The 17004-nt window shown below is 39.3% G+C and overlaps 4 protein-coding genes across 4 annotated transcripts in view; 2 read left to right on the top strand and 2 right to left on the bottom strand.

Annotated features, from left to right (window-relative positions):
* Positions 1-7451, bottom strand: part of LOC138045995 (leucine-rich repeat and WD repeat-containing protein 1-like) — a 48318-nt gene extending 40867 nt beyond the window's left edge. The window contains exons 1-4 of the mRNA XM_068892676.1: positions 7257-7451; positions 6100-6328; positions 3962-4021; positions 1853-1909 (exon numbers count right to left, since the gene is read on the bottom strand). Of these exons, the coding sequence (XP_068748777.1) occupies positions 1853-1909; positions 3962-4021; positions 6100-6328; positions 7257-7342 (432 nt within the window). The 5' untranslated portion in view covers positions 7343-7451. The remainder of the gene's footprint in view (positions 1-1852; positions 1910-3961; positions 4022-6099; positions 6329-7256) is intronic.
* Positions 7452-7569: 118 nt separating this feature from the next.
* On the top strand, positions 7570-12105 carry LOC138045993 (alpha-ketoglutarate-dependent dioxygenase alkB homolog 4-like). The gene is made up of 2 exons (XM_068892674.1): positions 7570-7926; positions 10245-12105. Exons 1-2 carry the CDS (start codon positions 7582-7584, stop codon positions 10767-10769), a joined length of 870 nt encoding a protein of 289 aa, XP_068748775.1. The 5' UTR covers positions 7570-7581; the 3' UTR covers positions 10770-12105.
* LOC138045991 (zinc finger HIT domain-containing protein 2-like) lies at positions 11853-14739 on the bottom strand. Its single transcript, XM_068892672.1, has 2 exons — positions 14232-14739; positions 11853-13040 (listed from the first exon to the last, which is right to left on the bottom strand). Exons 1-2 carry the CDS (start codon positions 14705-14707, stop codon positions 12266-12268), a joined length of 1251 nt encoding a protein of 416 aa, XP_068748773.1. The 5' UTR covers positions 14708-14739; the 3' UTR covers positions 11853-12265.
* Positions 14740-14766: 27 nt separating this feature from the next.
* LOC138045994 (DNA oxidative demethylase ALKBH2-like) lies at positions 14767-16960 on the top strand. Its single transcript, XM_068892675.1, has one exon. The coding sequence runs from the start codon at positions 14832-14834 to the stop codon at positions 15639-15641; it is 810 nt and encodes a 269-aa protein (XP_068748776.1). The 5' UTR covers positions 14767-14831; the 3' UTR covers positions 15642-16960.
* Positions 16961-17004: the final 44 nt, after the last annotated feature.

Genomic DNA, 17004 nt, shown 5'->3' with positions numbered 1-17004 from the left:
TCACAAATAATGATCAATAAAAAATACTCTTTTGTCCTTGCATTAAATTATCCTATCTAGGCTTGCAAGCATGGGAAAACATACATGTACAAAATAATTTCTGCTTGCTGGACGTGTAATTTAAGCATAAACTTGGTAAGTCTTCTACAGGTATCAGATCAAGAATGACGTAAAATAATATTTTAGATACAGTGCAGACCAGAAATATGCGTCCTACGCAGACGCAAAATGCACGCGCGTTTTTTGCGCACACGCGTTTTTAAATGCGCGTTTTCTCTTTTGTTATGCAAACTCGTATCGTAGATGTGATGTTCATTGTTCCACAAAACAATAGACAGACAATAAAATGAATATTTAATTTCTGTGATCAACTTACCAGAACATTTAAATTGAAGAGCGGTGTCAACTGATCATTGTGAGTTTTCGAAACGAACCTACAAAGTTTTAAATTCTTTCGACATTCACTGAATGAAAAATAATAAAACTCTGTTGTCATCCTGCAGCTGACCACTGATAGTTGAGTTATTTTGACCTTTTTGCTGCCGAAACTGCAGTTTGGATCGTTGTCATAGAAAATGCCAGACAACAGAGAAAATAATTCCGTAGACGTAGCTTCTGACCTTTCCGCCAATTCTTCGCAATAAAAGTGCTTTGCCGAAAATTTGTCGAGCTTAAGAATTTCAGGAAAAAAAGAAAACAGCGCTACTGAGGAGTTTTTGTAACATCCCAAGTTTTTCGCGAACGTCAAATACTGAGAATGGCGCCACAGAAGTCGTCATGAGAGAACTGCTCTGAGGCTCCGACAAGTAAACATTTGGTTCCAGGCTCTCAAACAAAAGAAGACGACATTAGGGCCGGCGTTTTTTGTCACACAGGGTTTCACTCCGTATGCTTCCAGCCAACCCCGCGTTAATTCTCCTCCGTAAAGCTTAACTAAAGAAAGAAATTGGTGCAGAAGATATCTTAAAGGGGAGATTTTTCAACTCCGAGCGCATTCCAATGAATCTTGCTGAAGTAATACAGCTTCAATTCGCAAAAGGACAGAATGCCGAGACGCCTTTTGAATGTCACGCACGCATTACAAAAATTATTTTGAAATATTCGAGAAAGTACCGCTATTACAGATTGCGTAAGTAAGTTTTGTTTGCGAATGAATATACTCCTTATTTCGTTGATTTTACTGCATTTCACTCCGCCGTTCGTCCAAGTCTTGCTCTTAGCGATATTTGTTGTTGATCGATTTCTGTTGGCAAAACCGATGTCTTTCAAATTGAAAATAGTCCTGTTTTACATTTTAATCACAGGAAAATATTTATTCCCCTCATTATGTCATTTGTTGATGCAGCGAGAAGTGAAAGTAATTTTCAAATGTCTGAAATTAAATGTGAAGCGGAAGCGAGTCCATTGTTGACTCGAATTCCACTTGGAAGCACGCGTTATTTGAAATCAAACCACTGTTGACATAGCCATTGTCTTGCGCTGAAACTAACAATAAAAGTTAAAATATGAAAAGACAATGGGCCAACTCATACATACTAATTATCTTTGATGAATGCACGTTTTTGATGCGCGTGTTACAAACGCAGACGTGTGTGCGCAATTTTCGTATGCTCGTTTCGCACGCGTTTTTTGGGACGCATATTTCTGGTCTGCACTGTACATGTACATGCAATGAAAATTAATTATATTAATAACATTTGTATAACACAAACATTTATGTCATAAGTGAGACAAAAATTAATATTCACAGGAGATCTGCATGGGATTTCTAATGGTTCCCCAGCAAATACCCGCAGTTCTAAATATCCTGCCAGAATTGTACACATCTGAACAGTGTAGCTTAGTCTCCAACCTTTTGTGACAATGTGGAGTTCAGCCGATTGACAGCATCTCTCATCAGACCAATATCCTGAGAAAAAAGAAGACAATAATAACAGTACTGCTTTTGTTTATTTCTTATTTGTCAAATTCAGCCTATGATATCTTTCCAAGGAGGGCAGGGCGCGACGAAAGTGCTGTCCGATAGCCCGGGGCTACTGGAATGACTTGTCGGGCTAGCGTTTTCTTATCGCAGCTTGCCCGACGGGCAAGCACCGTTGGTTTCTCTTTTCTGATGATAAATTGAGCTTTTATACCACAAAGTGTGTAGCAGAAGCTCCTGAGAGAAAATGATAACGTTATGAGACCAAATTATCGTAGCGTGACAACGTTCTGCGCCGCATTTTAGTTGCGTCCGTAAATAACGTCATGACTTTTTCTGCTTACATAGCGACCGAAATATATTTTTGAAATGACAATCTTTGCCGACTGACAGCGTGCAGTGCGAGACAATCAGTCTAATTAAATTCCAGCCAAGTCACGGTGCAGTGGATTTTCTCGGAAATTTAGGTGCGTTTCGTTGGGAAACTATTGTTATTGCGCATACATTCTGCGCATCTCGAGATAATCTGGTTTCCTACCGTTGATGCTTACTAATACAGGGATGTTATTGCGCGACTTAAAACTATCCGGAAAAAGTAGATCTTAGTAAATACTCTTGGTATCCAAAAAGAAAATTGCGGGTAACCAGGCATTTTTGAGAAATAATTAAGATTCAGTTTGAGAAAAAAACGCCATACATTGCTTTGTATTTTAAAGCTTCTTACAAATATTATTCATGAATTATCTTTGAAAAATGGGTGGTTACCCCCCATTTTCTTTTTGGATTTCCATAACACTTGTTAAGATCTACATTTCCTACATAATCATGAAACGGGGCAAAAATACCCTTAAATATTAGGCACCGTCCTTAAATACATCTGATTATTCTTTATGAACAATTTAATGTCGGGCTAGCTCGTCAGACCTTCGGGCTAGTAACCTCAAGTAACAGCTTGCCCGAAGGGCAACTTCATCTTTTCATTTTCGTCTCACCCTGGGAGGGATGCTGATTCCCTCAGAATTTCAGGCCCTGAGTGTGCAAAGATAAATTTTTGTAACAGGTAAAGCCTCATGATGGTGAAGTTTAGAGAATTTGTGACCCTCATGCAATAATGTGAAAACATGGCTCAATTAACATTGAGTGTTAGTGAAAGTGGGTTTCAAAAGCCTTTCAAATGGATTTACAACTCCCACACACCAGGTTTGCAAAGGGTTCCTAAAGGGTGGGCATTTCCAATTTTCTCTACAAGGTTTCTTGCACCCAAGTTTTAGAAGGGCACGCAGGGGGTTTCTGCAAAGAATTTCAAAGTTTCTTGACCGCTTCTATAATTATAAAAGGGTTCTGACTGGACTTACAAGGGCTTCAAAAGGGTTATTATTGGCTTTGCAAAATAGTTTGAAAAGTGTGTTTCAGAATAGTTTTGGAACATTTTAAAAAAGTTTCTAATGGGTTTTAAAATTAAGGTTTCCCTGAAGCTACAATTGTACATGTAGGTTTGAAAAGGGTTTCCAAGAGACCTAAAACACCTCAAAAAACGGTTTTTACCACTTCATACTTGATGATTTTATCAGGAGAAATAAATAATTTTTCCCAGTTTTTAAATCTAGACCATTCTAAGAACTTTAGCAGCACTAACATTTCATTGACATCAACACCACTTGTACTTAAAAATAATGAACATGCTAAGTATGTACATGTACAGTATATCTGTTTGCCATTAAGATCTTCAATCGTGGACAAAACTCTTTAGGAAAACCGTACAAAAACTGATAAAAAGCACTTTTTCACTATTTCTCCGTTGTGGATTCCACAGCAGTGACTTCTTCTTCCCCCTTCCCCTATGCAACAATGATTTGGAAAGTGTTGATTTCCAGGAAACTGTTCGTGACCCCCAGAAAACAACATTGAGACAGGGGAGGGGGGTCAAATTGCTTGCTTACCACTGAAAGCACTTGGAGGGGTTCTTTTCCTAAGAGTTTTGTCATGATTGTAGCACTGCGTATATTTATAACTGATATTAACAAAAAAATACATACTGACCTTTCCATCCATGATTTTTAACAAAGGACAGAGAGAAACCAGCTTGTACTTATCTGAAACCTTAAATGAATAATAAATTATTGCTTAAAATATATGTCACCCATCCACCTGCGGTCTACAATCATGTTAATTGGGTGAATTTTGTACAAAGATGAAACACCCACTCTTTTTGTCTACAACTCCTATTAAATTGTTTTAAGCTCTTAAATTCTGTACAGCTACAATTTCAATCCTTGATTGATGTATTTAGTAAATCTTGAGATTGGAGTATCATGATGACCAAATGCAAAATTACTGTGTGCTGAGCATGCACAGAAGCTTTGAAGTGGGTATGATCAGAAAGGAAAACTCTTCTTCCATAAGTAAGTATAACGGGAGAACTCATACCTTCCATAAATGTGTCCTGGGTTTCAAATCCCAGAGTCGGGTCATTCCAGGCAGGTACAAAACACAAATCTCACGTCATGGGTCTCTGTTTTACCAATACGTAAACATACGTAAACATCCATTAAGCTAAGCTTAGGCCTAAAAACTCTTGTTTAGGTCTAATTAGGCCTACGGTTAGCTTTAGTGAATGTTTAGGTTTGTTTCTGTATTGGTAAAACAGAGACCCGTGACTTGAGACCTGTGTTTTGTACCTGTCAGGTCATTTGGGGGTTGAGTTTAATTTAGTGCTTCTCTACTCTACTATTTTTCTCCAGGGAACTCTTTCCGCTCATGAGGCCTTAAAACCATTGGAGCTACATGTCACTGAGTGTCTGCAATCACATCTTTCGGAGGAAACACGGTACATGTAATTCATGAAAGCGGTTGTAATTATTATTGAATTAATCTGCATTCATTTGTCTTACAAATTAGAAGGGCACTCATGCTTGAGTGGGTCGATCTCAAAGTAGTTTGAGTAGTAATCCACAGTACAGAGGTAGTCATGATCTTCAAAGTGAAAGATGTCACAACCAACTGTTTCCCAGGGGAGGCTGAGGATCTTGTGAGAGATGAGTGGTTCTTTTGGTTGCTCTTTCTGGTAGGTTGCACAGTCTGTACTCTTGTACATAATCTTTAATCTCCACCCTTTCGACAAATTTCCACTGTGTATATCCAGCTTCAGCGGCAAAGACACATTACACATGAATGAAGAAGCCATGGTGGTCACAGAATGAGGAACAGAAGGAGATTGCGAAGTTACATTATCACTATCCATCTGCATTGTTGACTGCATTTGTCTGCCTTCAACATGTATAACTAATAATTCCTTCCACGAACAAAGCTTGTCCTCACCAGCCAGTGATTCAGCATTCACTTTTGACATCACGTAAATACTCCAAAACTCAACTGGTTTAATGACTAGCTCAGCAAACAAACTTACAAAGTGGCCATGTCAAAGCACACGAAAGACAAAGACAAGACTTCTTTGAGCACATAAAAATGGTGCAATCTGATTGGCTGATATCGTCACAACACCAACATAATAATTTCTATACATATCAATCTGTATTATTGATGTTGTTAATATCTTGTAAGTTTTATTTTAATTTATTTTCATGTCACAGGTCATTTTGAAAGTGAATTGCCTATGAAGGAATGCAATTAAGTCATTTCCACAAGAAAGGTTATATATATGCACTAAACAACATCGTTGCTCTTTGGAGGTTGGGTGCCCGAAACATCCTGGAGCTTCTACTATTGGCAGCCAGCTCCAAGATGGAGACTGCACCGATGGCTGGCAAACCCTAACAACCCAGCCATGAGCCCCCACGCCCCCGAGAAGAACGGGCACCCGTCACACTGATACACAGTGGAAAGCAGAGGGTGGGCAGGGAGGGAACAAAAACCACTAAACACTCCACACACAATGCTCCTACTTCCTGCCACACTGATAAATAAGCGATACAGCCCAAAGCACGAGGTATTCCATGCATGCGCAAGTATATTAAAACCACTGACCAATTGGCTGCAATCGCTCCTAGTTGTTTACTTGGTTAAACGAAGTTTAACCTCATTTAAATTGGTAAATTTAATTTGAATAAGGCTCATGCCGAAACAAAGTATAAAACTGCCATTTTATAATTCAGTCTGCTGCAAAGCGTCTCTGTATGTGACACAGGCACACTTCACAACAGGCTATTTCATTAACTGACCTCAAGTGTAGGATTATTTGTGACATCCAGGTTTTCAAGGTTGGGAAATGCCTTGAATCCATCCACACTACACAACTGGTTGCTGGAAAAGCTCAGTGTTTTCACTTGTGGTATGGCTCCATCAAGTTCAACTGCTGTTAGCTTGTTCTTAGAAAGATCAAGTTCCACAAGATTTGGTAAACACTGTAAGATGTCAGCTGTTATAGATGTTAACCCAAGATCTGACAAACTGCAAGCAGAGGGTCATGAGTAAATTTCACTTAAATAATAATAATTATTCTATTAAAAATAACTAATTGTTATGCCCAATTTAAAATAAACGTTTCAAGGCTAAACGTTATTTCCCATTTCTCCACACAACTTTACGAGACAGTGTCCCCACTTAAATAACACGTGGAGCTAGCACCTTAGGATTGGTATAAGAGCCAGAAAGCAAAGAAGTATCTTTAAAAGCCCTGTGAGAGACCATCCCAAACAAAAAGCTTAAGGGTGTGAGGGTCAATGGGTTTTACATGCTTGATTGCTTGCAATTTCTTCCACCTGGGTTTGCTAATGTTATGTTTCTTTAATCTCTTAATTCAATACAAGATTTGTTTCCTTTTTGGATTGAATAACTTTGGAAATTGTCCCTAAGGTCAGTCAAGTCATGGCTGTAGAATGGGTTCATTTGAAGTCAAAGAGATCTCGTTTCAATTAATTGCACTGCATGTTGTATGCAATCACTGTGATGCATCATCCATCCCATTTCCGCCTTCAAAATACAATATTTACAATATTTATATACAATTATTACCTGCAAAATTTCAGTTATACTACCGGTACCTTAGGCTCATAATAAATGTTCTTTCCCGTGTTAATCAATTTACGTTTCCCGGCATCATACGTAAGATGAAGAGTGAGATTTCACTTACGATTTCAGCTTCATAATAAGCTTAAGATGTTCCTGAAGCGCTGCTGTGTCAAACGGCAATGCAAAACAGCTCCACTTTGGAATTTAAAGAACCCAAAATACACTAATTTTTCTCAGTTTAGTTCCAGAGGGAGTAATGGGTCTACGAATTTCCCTTTCAAAACAAAACAAGCCCTTAAAGAATTTATGATCAAGATCATAATTATGTACGTGCTATGACCGTAGGAAAGTGCGACTTATGTCTTACTTTAGCTGCCGAATTTGAGACAGGTCCTCGCAACCAGCTCGCCTTTTTATGTCTTCTACTGTGAGAGTTTGACTGAAGGACATCATGAACGGTCCTAAATCCGGAAAATATCACGGAAGACAGTGTTGTTTTTCCAGAAAACACACATCCGTCAAAGTCGTCTGAAGTAAACACTGCCAATACACAACACGTGTATGTGGAACAGTGGAACAGCGGAACGCTCATGCGCAGCATTCAAGTGTATTTATCTTTCAACACTTTTAATTGGATGATAAATAATTTAACCAATCATCTTTCCTTTTAGAACTGCACCATCATTTCCAACATGTCGGCTGTTGGAAGAGAATGTGGTTGCACCGGGATTCGAAAGTGTTTACTTTGTGAAAACAACGTCAAATTGCAGAACACTTTGAGAAACACCATAACGGAGGAGTTCTCTAAGAAACAAAGGCGTTATAAACTTTGTATCATGTGCGGAAAGACATTATCTTACGATAAAAAGTGCATTCACGTTCAAGAGTTGACCAGTTCAGTGGATGCGGAAAACGGAACAACTTTGCATGGTGTCGATGTGATTCGAGATTTTGTCAGCGAATTTGAGGAGCGATCCATTGTAAGAGAAATCGACGAAACAATTTGGAAACCTTCGCAATCTGGAAGGCGAAAACAGGTAAAAGAAGATTATTGGCTACCTCTAAAAAAGGGAACAGGAAAGGGAGCAATGGGAACGGGGAACGGAAACAAGAATGGGGAACGTGGAATCTATGAAACTGGTTATCTCTAAAACAGAATAAAGAGGGTAAAGAGGGCAAGTGCAAAGTTAATTAAAAGTGTGACTAAAATCATCAGATTTGAGGTTTTAATAAGAGTTTCATATGTGTGAAATTCATCAACAGATTGCAAACATTGGCCTTGAAGCACTATATTTCAACAGACTTAACTGATTAGAGTAATGTAAAGTGATAAGTATCTACCCCATATGAACCATGTGAGCGTTAGCCCTACTAATGGAGATGGGCCCTCACAAGGACAGAGGAAAACTCCGACCAGGGTGGGGAATTGAACCCACGACTTTCCGGTAAGATCACCGCTGCTCTACCGACTAAGCTACAAGGTCAGACGGGAGTAGGCGGTGGGAACTGAAGACGTTAAAGTCACGACAATGATTATGTACAAGTACAAGGAAGGGTTACGTTTTTTGCAAATGTTGGCCGTGAAGCAATATATTTCAACAGACTTAACTGATTAGAATGGAATGTGAAGTGCTTGTTTTGTACCCCATATGAACCATGTGAACGTTAGCCCTACTAATGGAAATGGGCCCACACACGGACAGAGAAAAACTCTGACCATGGTGGGAATTGAACCCACGACCTTCGGGTTAGATCACCGCTGCTCTACCAACTGAGCTACTAGGTCAGACAGGAGCAGGCCGTGGGAACTTAAGATGTTAAAGTCACAGCAATGAACATGTACAAGTACAAGGAAAGGTTACGTTTATACAAACGTTGGCCGTGTAGCACTTAAATTTTAAACAGAGTTAACTGAATATCAGTGTAATGTGAAGTGCTAGATTTCTATCCCATATGAACCATGTGAGCGTTAGCCCTACTGATGGAAATGGGCCCACACAAGGACATGTACTTGTACATGTTCATTGCCATGACTTTAACATCTTCAGTTCCCACGACCTGCTCCCATCTGACCTTGTAACTGAGTCGGTGATCTAACCGGAAGGCTGTGGGTTCAATTCCCACCCTGGTCAGAGTTTTTCTCTATCCTTTTGTGGGCCCATTTCCATTAGTAGGGCTAATGCTCACATGGTTCTTATGGGGTAGAAAACAAGAACTTCACGTTACACTCTGATCAGTTAAGTCTGTTGAAATAATATTTCAACAGACTTAACTGATCCGACAGTTTAATCGGCTATTTCCAACGAAAAAAAAAAGATTGCCTCACACATCAAAAACTGCAATTGCTTCACAAACAAGAGTTTGTTGTAGAGCTTACACATTGTGAAATGACGGCAGAAAAGAATCATCGCGGCAAATTCGAACTTGGCAAATTTTTGTCCAGAAAATACGTGGGAATGTTCGAGAACAGCAACTAAAGAGCGTAATTTCGCTAAATTTTTTGAGGTCATTTATCGAACAGAGCGATTTTTCACACGAAAATTTGAAGTCAATTTTCGTTCCGAGGGAATTTTCGTTCGAAAATTCGCGTAGTTGGAAACAATAGGCCTTGAGAATTATCATGACTTTTCGTTGAAAATTCGCTTCCATCGAAAATTCGATATTTTTTCGTCGAAAAGCCGCGAATTTCAGCGAAATACGTTTGCATTACTTTTGCACAATACTGTATTCTGCGGGATTTTTCAGCTATTTCTGTAGGTAAGTCGGCCCTAACTTGGCTTTGGGAGTAGCGTGTTTATATACTAGCTTATACTTGGTTTTTTAGCAAGCGTTTTGGCGCAGCTGTCGTGCAATTTCACTCACTCCGTGTCTTATTACGCAGTGCTTGATTTTACTTTAGCTGACACGCTCTTTTGTTTGGTATAACACGCTCTATTGTTTACAACTTGTAGTATCAGACACAAGAAAATTTTAATGAGGCGTGCATTACGACACAACACTCCCGTGTTAAAGAAAATTTCTTTTGTCTAGCGTGCTAAAATAGCGTGCCCGTGTCATCACCTTTTTGTTGGTTTTCCCGTGGACGGTCACATAATAGTGCTTCACGGCCAACGTTTGCAATCTTGTGTGGGTCCATTTCCATTAGTAGGGCTAACACTCACATGGTTCATATGGGGTAGAAAACAAGCACTTCACATTACACTCTAATCAGTCAAGTCTGTAGGAATGGACTGTTTGTGGGGTGGAGGTGAAACATCTAGGAAAAAGTCCAATATAACAGGTTGGCTTGAGTAGTCATCAGCCATGTAACACATCCCTTCATTCAGATCATCATCGCTTTCTTTTTTGCTTTTAGGACTTTGGACCTCAGGTGAATTTCAAGAAAAGGAAATTGAAATTGGATAACTTTACAGGACTCCCAGAGTTTAGCAAGACATTGGTGGAACGAATGTGGACACTTGTTCCAGCATTGCATGACTTTCAACCAGTGGAGCTGTGTAACTTAGAGTACGAGCCAGAGAGGGGATCTTCTATTGATCCACACTTTGATGACTTCTGGGTTTGGGGCGAGCGGCTAGTAACTTTGAACCTTTTATCAGACAGCATTCTCACGTTCTTTCTCAGCAAAGGTGATGATGTTGAAGTTGCCGTCCCAATGCCAAGGAGATCACTGATCATTGTTAAAGGTGCTGCTCGCTATGACTGGAAACATGCGATAAAAAGAGAGCATATTGTCTCTAGGAGAATAGCAATAACCTTAAGAGAACTTGCTGCAGAATTTTGTGAGGGTGGTAAACGTTCCACTGTTGGCAACGAGTTGATAACGAGGGCAATGACATTTCAAGGAAAATCTGTTCATGCAAATGTAAAAATTCATTAAAGCTAACACGTCATTCACTTTTTTTGCACCAATCCCATATCACAGTTCATTTTGGGGGGTTATTTGCATTGAAACAATTGATATCTAGTTCACTGAAGAATTGTACAGTCCCAAGAGTAATTAACTTGTATTGTTTTTAAGTAAAGGCCCCCCCCCCCCCCAAATGTATTGCATTATGCGATGGTGAGAATTGTCAGTGGAATGCAGTTAAGATACAATATATTTTTATTTATTTATTCCATACATGTACTTTTAATGTAACCACTGGAAAAGGTAAATTCCAAATAAAAACTGTTTGTGTCAAGGCATTGTTACATGTAAGTGAGTTGATCACAGATGTGCTCAGCAAGTGCAAAGCAAACTGTCTACAACAATGTTAATTTTCCCTCTTCTACAAGCAACCAGTGCTGGAAATAATTTTTCTTTATTCACAGGACATATGTCCTTTCAAATCTTCCTGTTGGTCGGACATTTGACAAATTGGACCTGACATAATTTATTGACTGACAACACCTTGAAGAAGAGAACTCAAGATGAGCTGGTGAGATGTTCGGTCATCGTGTCCGATCATAATGTGAAATTGGCCGGACATTTTCAAAATTTGGTTGGACAATGTCCGATGACCGACTGTTATTTCCAGCACTGAGCAACAGAAAAGGAATTCTGTAAGCAACCCAGGGGTGTTAAACTAGCCAGTAATACGAGCAACCATTGTATGGTTTAAAACTTTTGTAATCCTTTTTTTTTTCCGTGGGGACCTGATACTTTCTACTTCAGATAACATGCAGGGACCGGTTGCTCAAACCGTGGTTAGCGCTAACTGTTGGTTTTAAAAGAGGTATCAAAACCTATAGGTTTCCATGGTATTTATCGCTGGTTAGGGCTAACCATGCTTCAAGCAACCCGGGCCAGGTCTATAAACTTGTGCCTTTTGTTTTATCAGGGTTTCCACACATGAGGAAACAGATAATTGTGTGTTTGGAAACAATGATGAAGCACAAGGCACAAGTTTTTGAAATGGCTTCTCAATCGCAACCAAATTTAAAGTAGAAAAACAAAAACAAAAAAAAAGTCACACATACATTTATAGTTACCTATATTTTATTTTGGTTTCCTTTCAGTTTTGTTTCATTAACGCATGCACAGTTGTTAGTTGGTATATATACAGGTATATAGGAGTAATTTGCATTTTGCATTGATCTCCTGAGTCGCAATTTTGAGAAATGCAAGAAGCAGCTACTTGTAATACGGATAAGTTTTCTGGTTTTGACCGCCATGTCAACATTAATTACAGTGTAATCTAGGAAATGAATAAACATTAATTTTGTTTGTTTCATGAATTATTAATGAGTTTGAGAAAGATACGTAAAATATTCATTGTTAACTTTGGCAATACAGGGGATATTCATTGCTTGGAATTGAGCCCTGAATTAATATTGTGACTGCACTATAAAAGCGAGTCACAAATAATTTATTGTTGATATGCATACAGCCCTTTATTTTAAAATCTCAATGACAAGTGGGGTTTTCTTGGGTGGTTTTGATCCTCCCCAAGCCTTCTCCAGTTCCTCCTTTTGTTCTTTGTGTCGTTTGTGGCTTGCCATAAGCTCATTATGTAGAAGCTGTATACTCGGAGCAAGTGAATGCAAAATGTTGATGTTTGAGTGGACCCAAGCTAAGAAAAATTCCGCTTTCTTTTTTGCTAACCAGATGGATTTGGATAAGGCTGTGGCTTGTTGCTGCTTCTCAGAGTTTTCCTTCAGCTTTTGCTTTCCCCCAGTGAAAAGTCTACATAGATGAGACAGAGCACATTCCACAAAATTTACACACTGACCTTCACAATTAGTATGCCCATTGATCAATGCAACAACATCAATGAGAGAGAGATGAGACCATTCCTCAGAACAATACAAATCCTTTGAGTGCTGTACAAGATTGAGTGAACTATGAACTGCTGACTCAACGCTCTCAAACATGGCATTCTGAGACAAAACAGGGGAAAGCTGTAAAAGGCTCTCTACTGCTTGCTCTAAGGCATCTTCTGGGCATCCATTGTACAATCTTAGAACATAAGCATATGCAAATAGAACATCAATAAGGCCAAACTTGACATTTACATGTGGACTTGAGGTTCTAATTAATGAATTCAGGGATGGAATGTTCCTTTTGACAGTTGGCACCTGATGACATCTACTTTTATTTACTCCTTCTGGTATACTGGGTGATTCCTTTGTAAGATGATTTGCTTCATGTACCTCCTCTATTTTCATCCTAAAAATTAAAAAATAATAATCACTGTTTAGAGCTATGGGTCCCACATAAGCAACTTGGTAACAACACCAACAAAACAGACATACTGTACAGGATATTGAGATCCATGGTTTGTGTGATAAATGTCAAGAAGTGTCCAGGTACCCTCCCTCTTATCATCCACATCACAGAAATATTATTTTTTAAAGTGTGAGCAGGGATGGCACAGTGGTGAGAGCATTCACCTCCCACCCATGTGGCCCAGGTTCGATTCCAAGACTCGGCGTCATATACATGTATGGGTTGAGTTTGTTAATTCTCTACTCTACTCCAAGAGATTGTTTTCTAGGTACTCCAGTTTTCCCCTCTCCTCAAAAACCATCCTTACACTTGAAAAGTGATGATTGGATTGGATTTCTGCACAGTGCCCTCAATCAGTGCCTTAGCACTAATTAATACACTTCAATATCCTTATTGTTAGTGTCCCTCTAACATTAACTATCACCCTAATGTACAAACTAACCCCGACCCCATTTCTATATGTTATTGAAAATATAAGCAATTGACCCTTAGACTTTAAACCTGAGTGTGCTGTAGAAGGGATGCTTCCAGTTCTGGTGATCATCAACGTTAAGCTTAGAATGTACAATATGATTAGCTGCATCTCCGGGACCAAGAGATGTAAAGAATGAAAATGGAGGGTCATTCCATTTAATAGACGCACCCCCTCCCTTCCCCCCCCCCCCCCCTGCCATTGGGGGTGTCTCTACAAATTTATCCCCTTAGAATAACGAAGATCAAAGTGCTGATACATTTTCCTGGACTTTGTTCGAAGACCAAAGAAACCAATTGGGTTACCCCTCAGAAATTACTTCCTTACCCTCCCAAGGAGCCCTAGGCACTCCAACAAGGGGGGGGGGGGGGGGAGGGGGGTCTCATAATAAGGGGAATGGCCCAAACCTGACCAACCACAGGTGCCCAAGGATCAGTGTGAGGGAAAGCCAACAAAAACGTAAAGATTTGTATGGGAATCCCAATAAAAGACCTGAAAAGAGAATTTTCAGGTCTTTTCTTGGGATTCCTATACAAATCCTTATATTTTTGTTGGCTTTCCCTCACACTGAGCTTGGGGTGCCTGTGGACCAACTGCCCACATGCACAGCAGGGAAAGATTAAACTAATAGGTTAAATTTTCTTGGCGTCGTTTTTTACCTGCGTTCCTTATCTTTTCTGACACTCCACCACGGAACCCAAATATTGATAACCTTAGAAATTTCTCCACTCTTTACGGCTGACTCAAATTCCTTCCGCTCTTTATCTGTAAGGACAGACCAAACTGCCTCAGGTTCAGCACTGATGATGTCCAAATCACCTAGACGGTCTTCTAAATCTTCAGCTTCTATTTCATCTTGAATCTCTCGATCCTGTTCTTCGAGTTTTTTTAACATGTCAAGCATTTTCCGCTGGCTTTCGTCGCTTCCCTTTCGTGCAGTCATCGTTTCCATGACGCATTCTTTGTAGAAATGCTCGGAGCACTGCAAGTGTTTGTCGCTTTTATAGCACCCAGTGGAGCAGTAACGAAGGTTACAACGAGGACAAGTGTACTTCGAAGTTTCCTTCGCACAAAATCCACAAGGAGATTTCGTGTTTGGCCATGCTGCTTCAAGAAATCTTCCGTTTTCCGCCATCTTTGTTTGTAAATTTGTACTCAGTCCCACCCAGTCTATCATCTTGTACCCAGACCTCCCTATTACCTCAGTTAGTTCCAGGTTGTTGCAGAAGGCGTTCTGATAGTAGCTGATAGTTGATGAAATGATTGATTCTTACTTTCTTAAAACAGACTCAAAAGGTGAAAAACGTAAATTGGAAGACGGAGAAACAAAGAATGAACTTGATGAGATAAAAACGGCTGCATGTAGAGGTGATGACAGTAGATCCAATCAACTTTGTACCTCACAACCAAAGCTGTCTTTCCTATACAATATTGGTGCAAAACAAGACCTTCAGTGGAAACAGATATCTGCAGAAAACTTGGATCTGGATTATGTTCAACTTTTTACCAAAACTGAGGCTGATGCTCTTTTCCAACTTGCAGAAAAAGTGGTAAAATACAATTCTGACAGCAAAGTCTTTGTTCATGGAAAATGGCACAAGATTCCCAGAAAGCAAGCTGCCTATGGGGATAGAGGGCTAACATATACTTTTTCTGGCGTGACAGTATCAGCCCAACCATGGCAGAATGCTGATTTTCTAAAAGGTATCAGTGATCTGGTCTCATCACTGACTGGCCATAAGTTCAACTTTGTACTTGTTAACAGATACAATGATGGTATTGACCATATGGGGGAACACAGAGACGATGAGGCTGATTTAGTAGCCAGAAGTGCTATAGCATCAGTTTCATTAGGCCAAGCGAGAGACTTTATATTCCGCCATGCAGATGCCAGAGGTAGAAGTGCTAAGAGAAAAATTGAACCTGTAAAGCTTGAGTTGTCGCATGGGAGTCTGTTAATGATGAATCATCCTACAAATGTTTATTGGTTCCATTCCCTTCCTGTGCGCAAAAAGGCAGTTTTCCCACGGATAAACTTGACATTTAGAGAAATGGTAGTTAAGAGTTAAACATCCTTTTTTGGTATTATTATTTTGTAAAGGGAAAGAGAATTTAGAGAACTGCTTTAAGCACCTAATCACCCGCAAGGCTTATTGGGTAATCACTGAGGCTGAGTCGCTCGCTTACACCACTTATGGTAAAAACTAGCAAGAAACAATCAATTGTCTACTAGATTACAATGGGGCATGAAATAGCAAGAACAATGCAAACTTACAGCTAGACAGAGAGAAATGAAATGGTTAACAGGAAAAAACAAAAAAAAAACTTCTCCGTTCATCTGTATGTTGACTCCAAGTATTGTAGAAACCCCCAGAAATAATTACTTAAAACCCCCCGTTTAGTATCCCATGACCGCAGGCAGACCACATCAATAATCCAGTTAAATTTTTTTTATTTTTCGTCATAGTCACAAATGTGCACACCCCAGGGATAGTAGATTACCGGCCGCTTGATAAGAATCCCGTGTGATACAACAGGAACCATCAGTCGCGCCTCGAACTGAGGCCACGCACCCCGGGAGCAAGTAAGTTCCCACTGAGCCATCAAAGCAACTCTGATCACGTGTTGGTTTGCTATATCTTACTTGAATCTTCTTTGGAGTCACACTAAATGAAGTCCCCCTCTGGGAATCCCATTTTATTCCTTTCTGTATTTCCAAACTCCGGTACATTAATAAGAAATCCCATTAGATTATAAAATTGGAATAATTGTTATGTAAACACTAAGCCTAATATTAAATTTAATGGTATGACATCAAAAAATTAATCCATTCCTCCTAGTGCAGGAATCAAAAACTTTAAAATAATAGTAAAAAAGCCTTAAACAACAAATAAAAAGACATACACTGTATTTTGTTTTATACACAAACCAAAGCAAAAGATCGATCTCTAGGCAGTATTCGAAAGAAATTTTACCTTAATGTTTCTCAAAAGGCAATAGTAAAGGTAAATTGTCATAGTATTGCTGTGCTGATTGTTGAGGCCCCATTAGGGGAGGGAGGAATCCTGTATCTCGTTAATTCCTGTGGTTTGTATCACTATAATACCAGTTCGGCTTTTATAATATCCTGCATCCAGTTAATTTCCTCCCCAAATATCCTATATCCCTATAAGTTTTTTACCTAAATATCCTGTATTCCTGATAACCCCTAATAGGGCCTTGTTGTTTCCACTGGCAAATTTAGTAGCATTAACAATAAGAAATACAATGTAACCTCTTTTTGTTTTTATCTTTCTGGTAATCTCTCCCCATTTTCCGAAGTTTACCAGTGATTGTAGTTCCCTGTAACTGGACAATTTTGTATTAAAGTGGTACTATGATTAAAAAATCATTTCCTTTTTTTCTTCTGATTTTGAAAGCGTGTTCGCTTAA

The sequence above is a fragment of the Montipora capricornis genome, chromosome 4 (assembly GCF_036669925.1).
Source record: "Montipora capricornis isolate CH-2021 chromosome 4, ASM3666992v2, whole genome shotgun sequence".
In the NCBI taxonomy this organism is placed as follows: Eukaryota; Metazoa; Cnidaria; class Anthozoa; order Scleractinia; family Acroporidae; genus Montipora; species Montipora capricornis.
The sequence above is the reverse complement of the archived record's forward strand: the minus strand, read 5'-3'. Positions and strand labels throughout refer to the sequence as shown.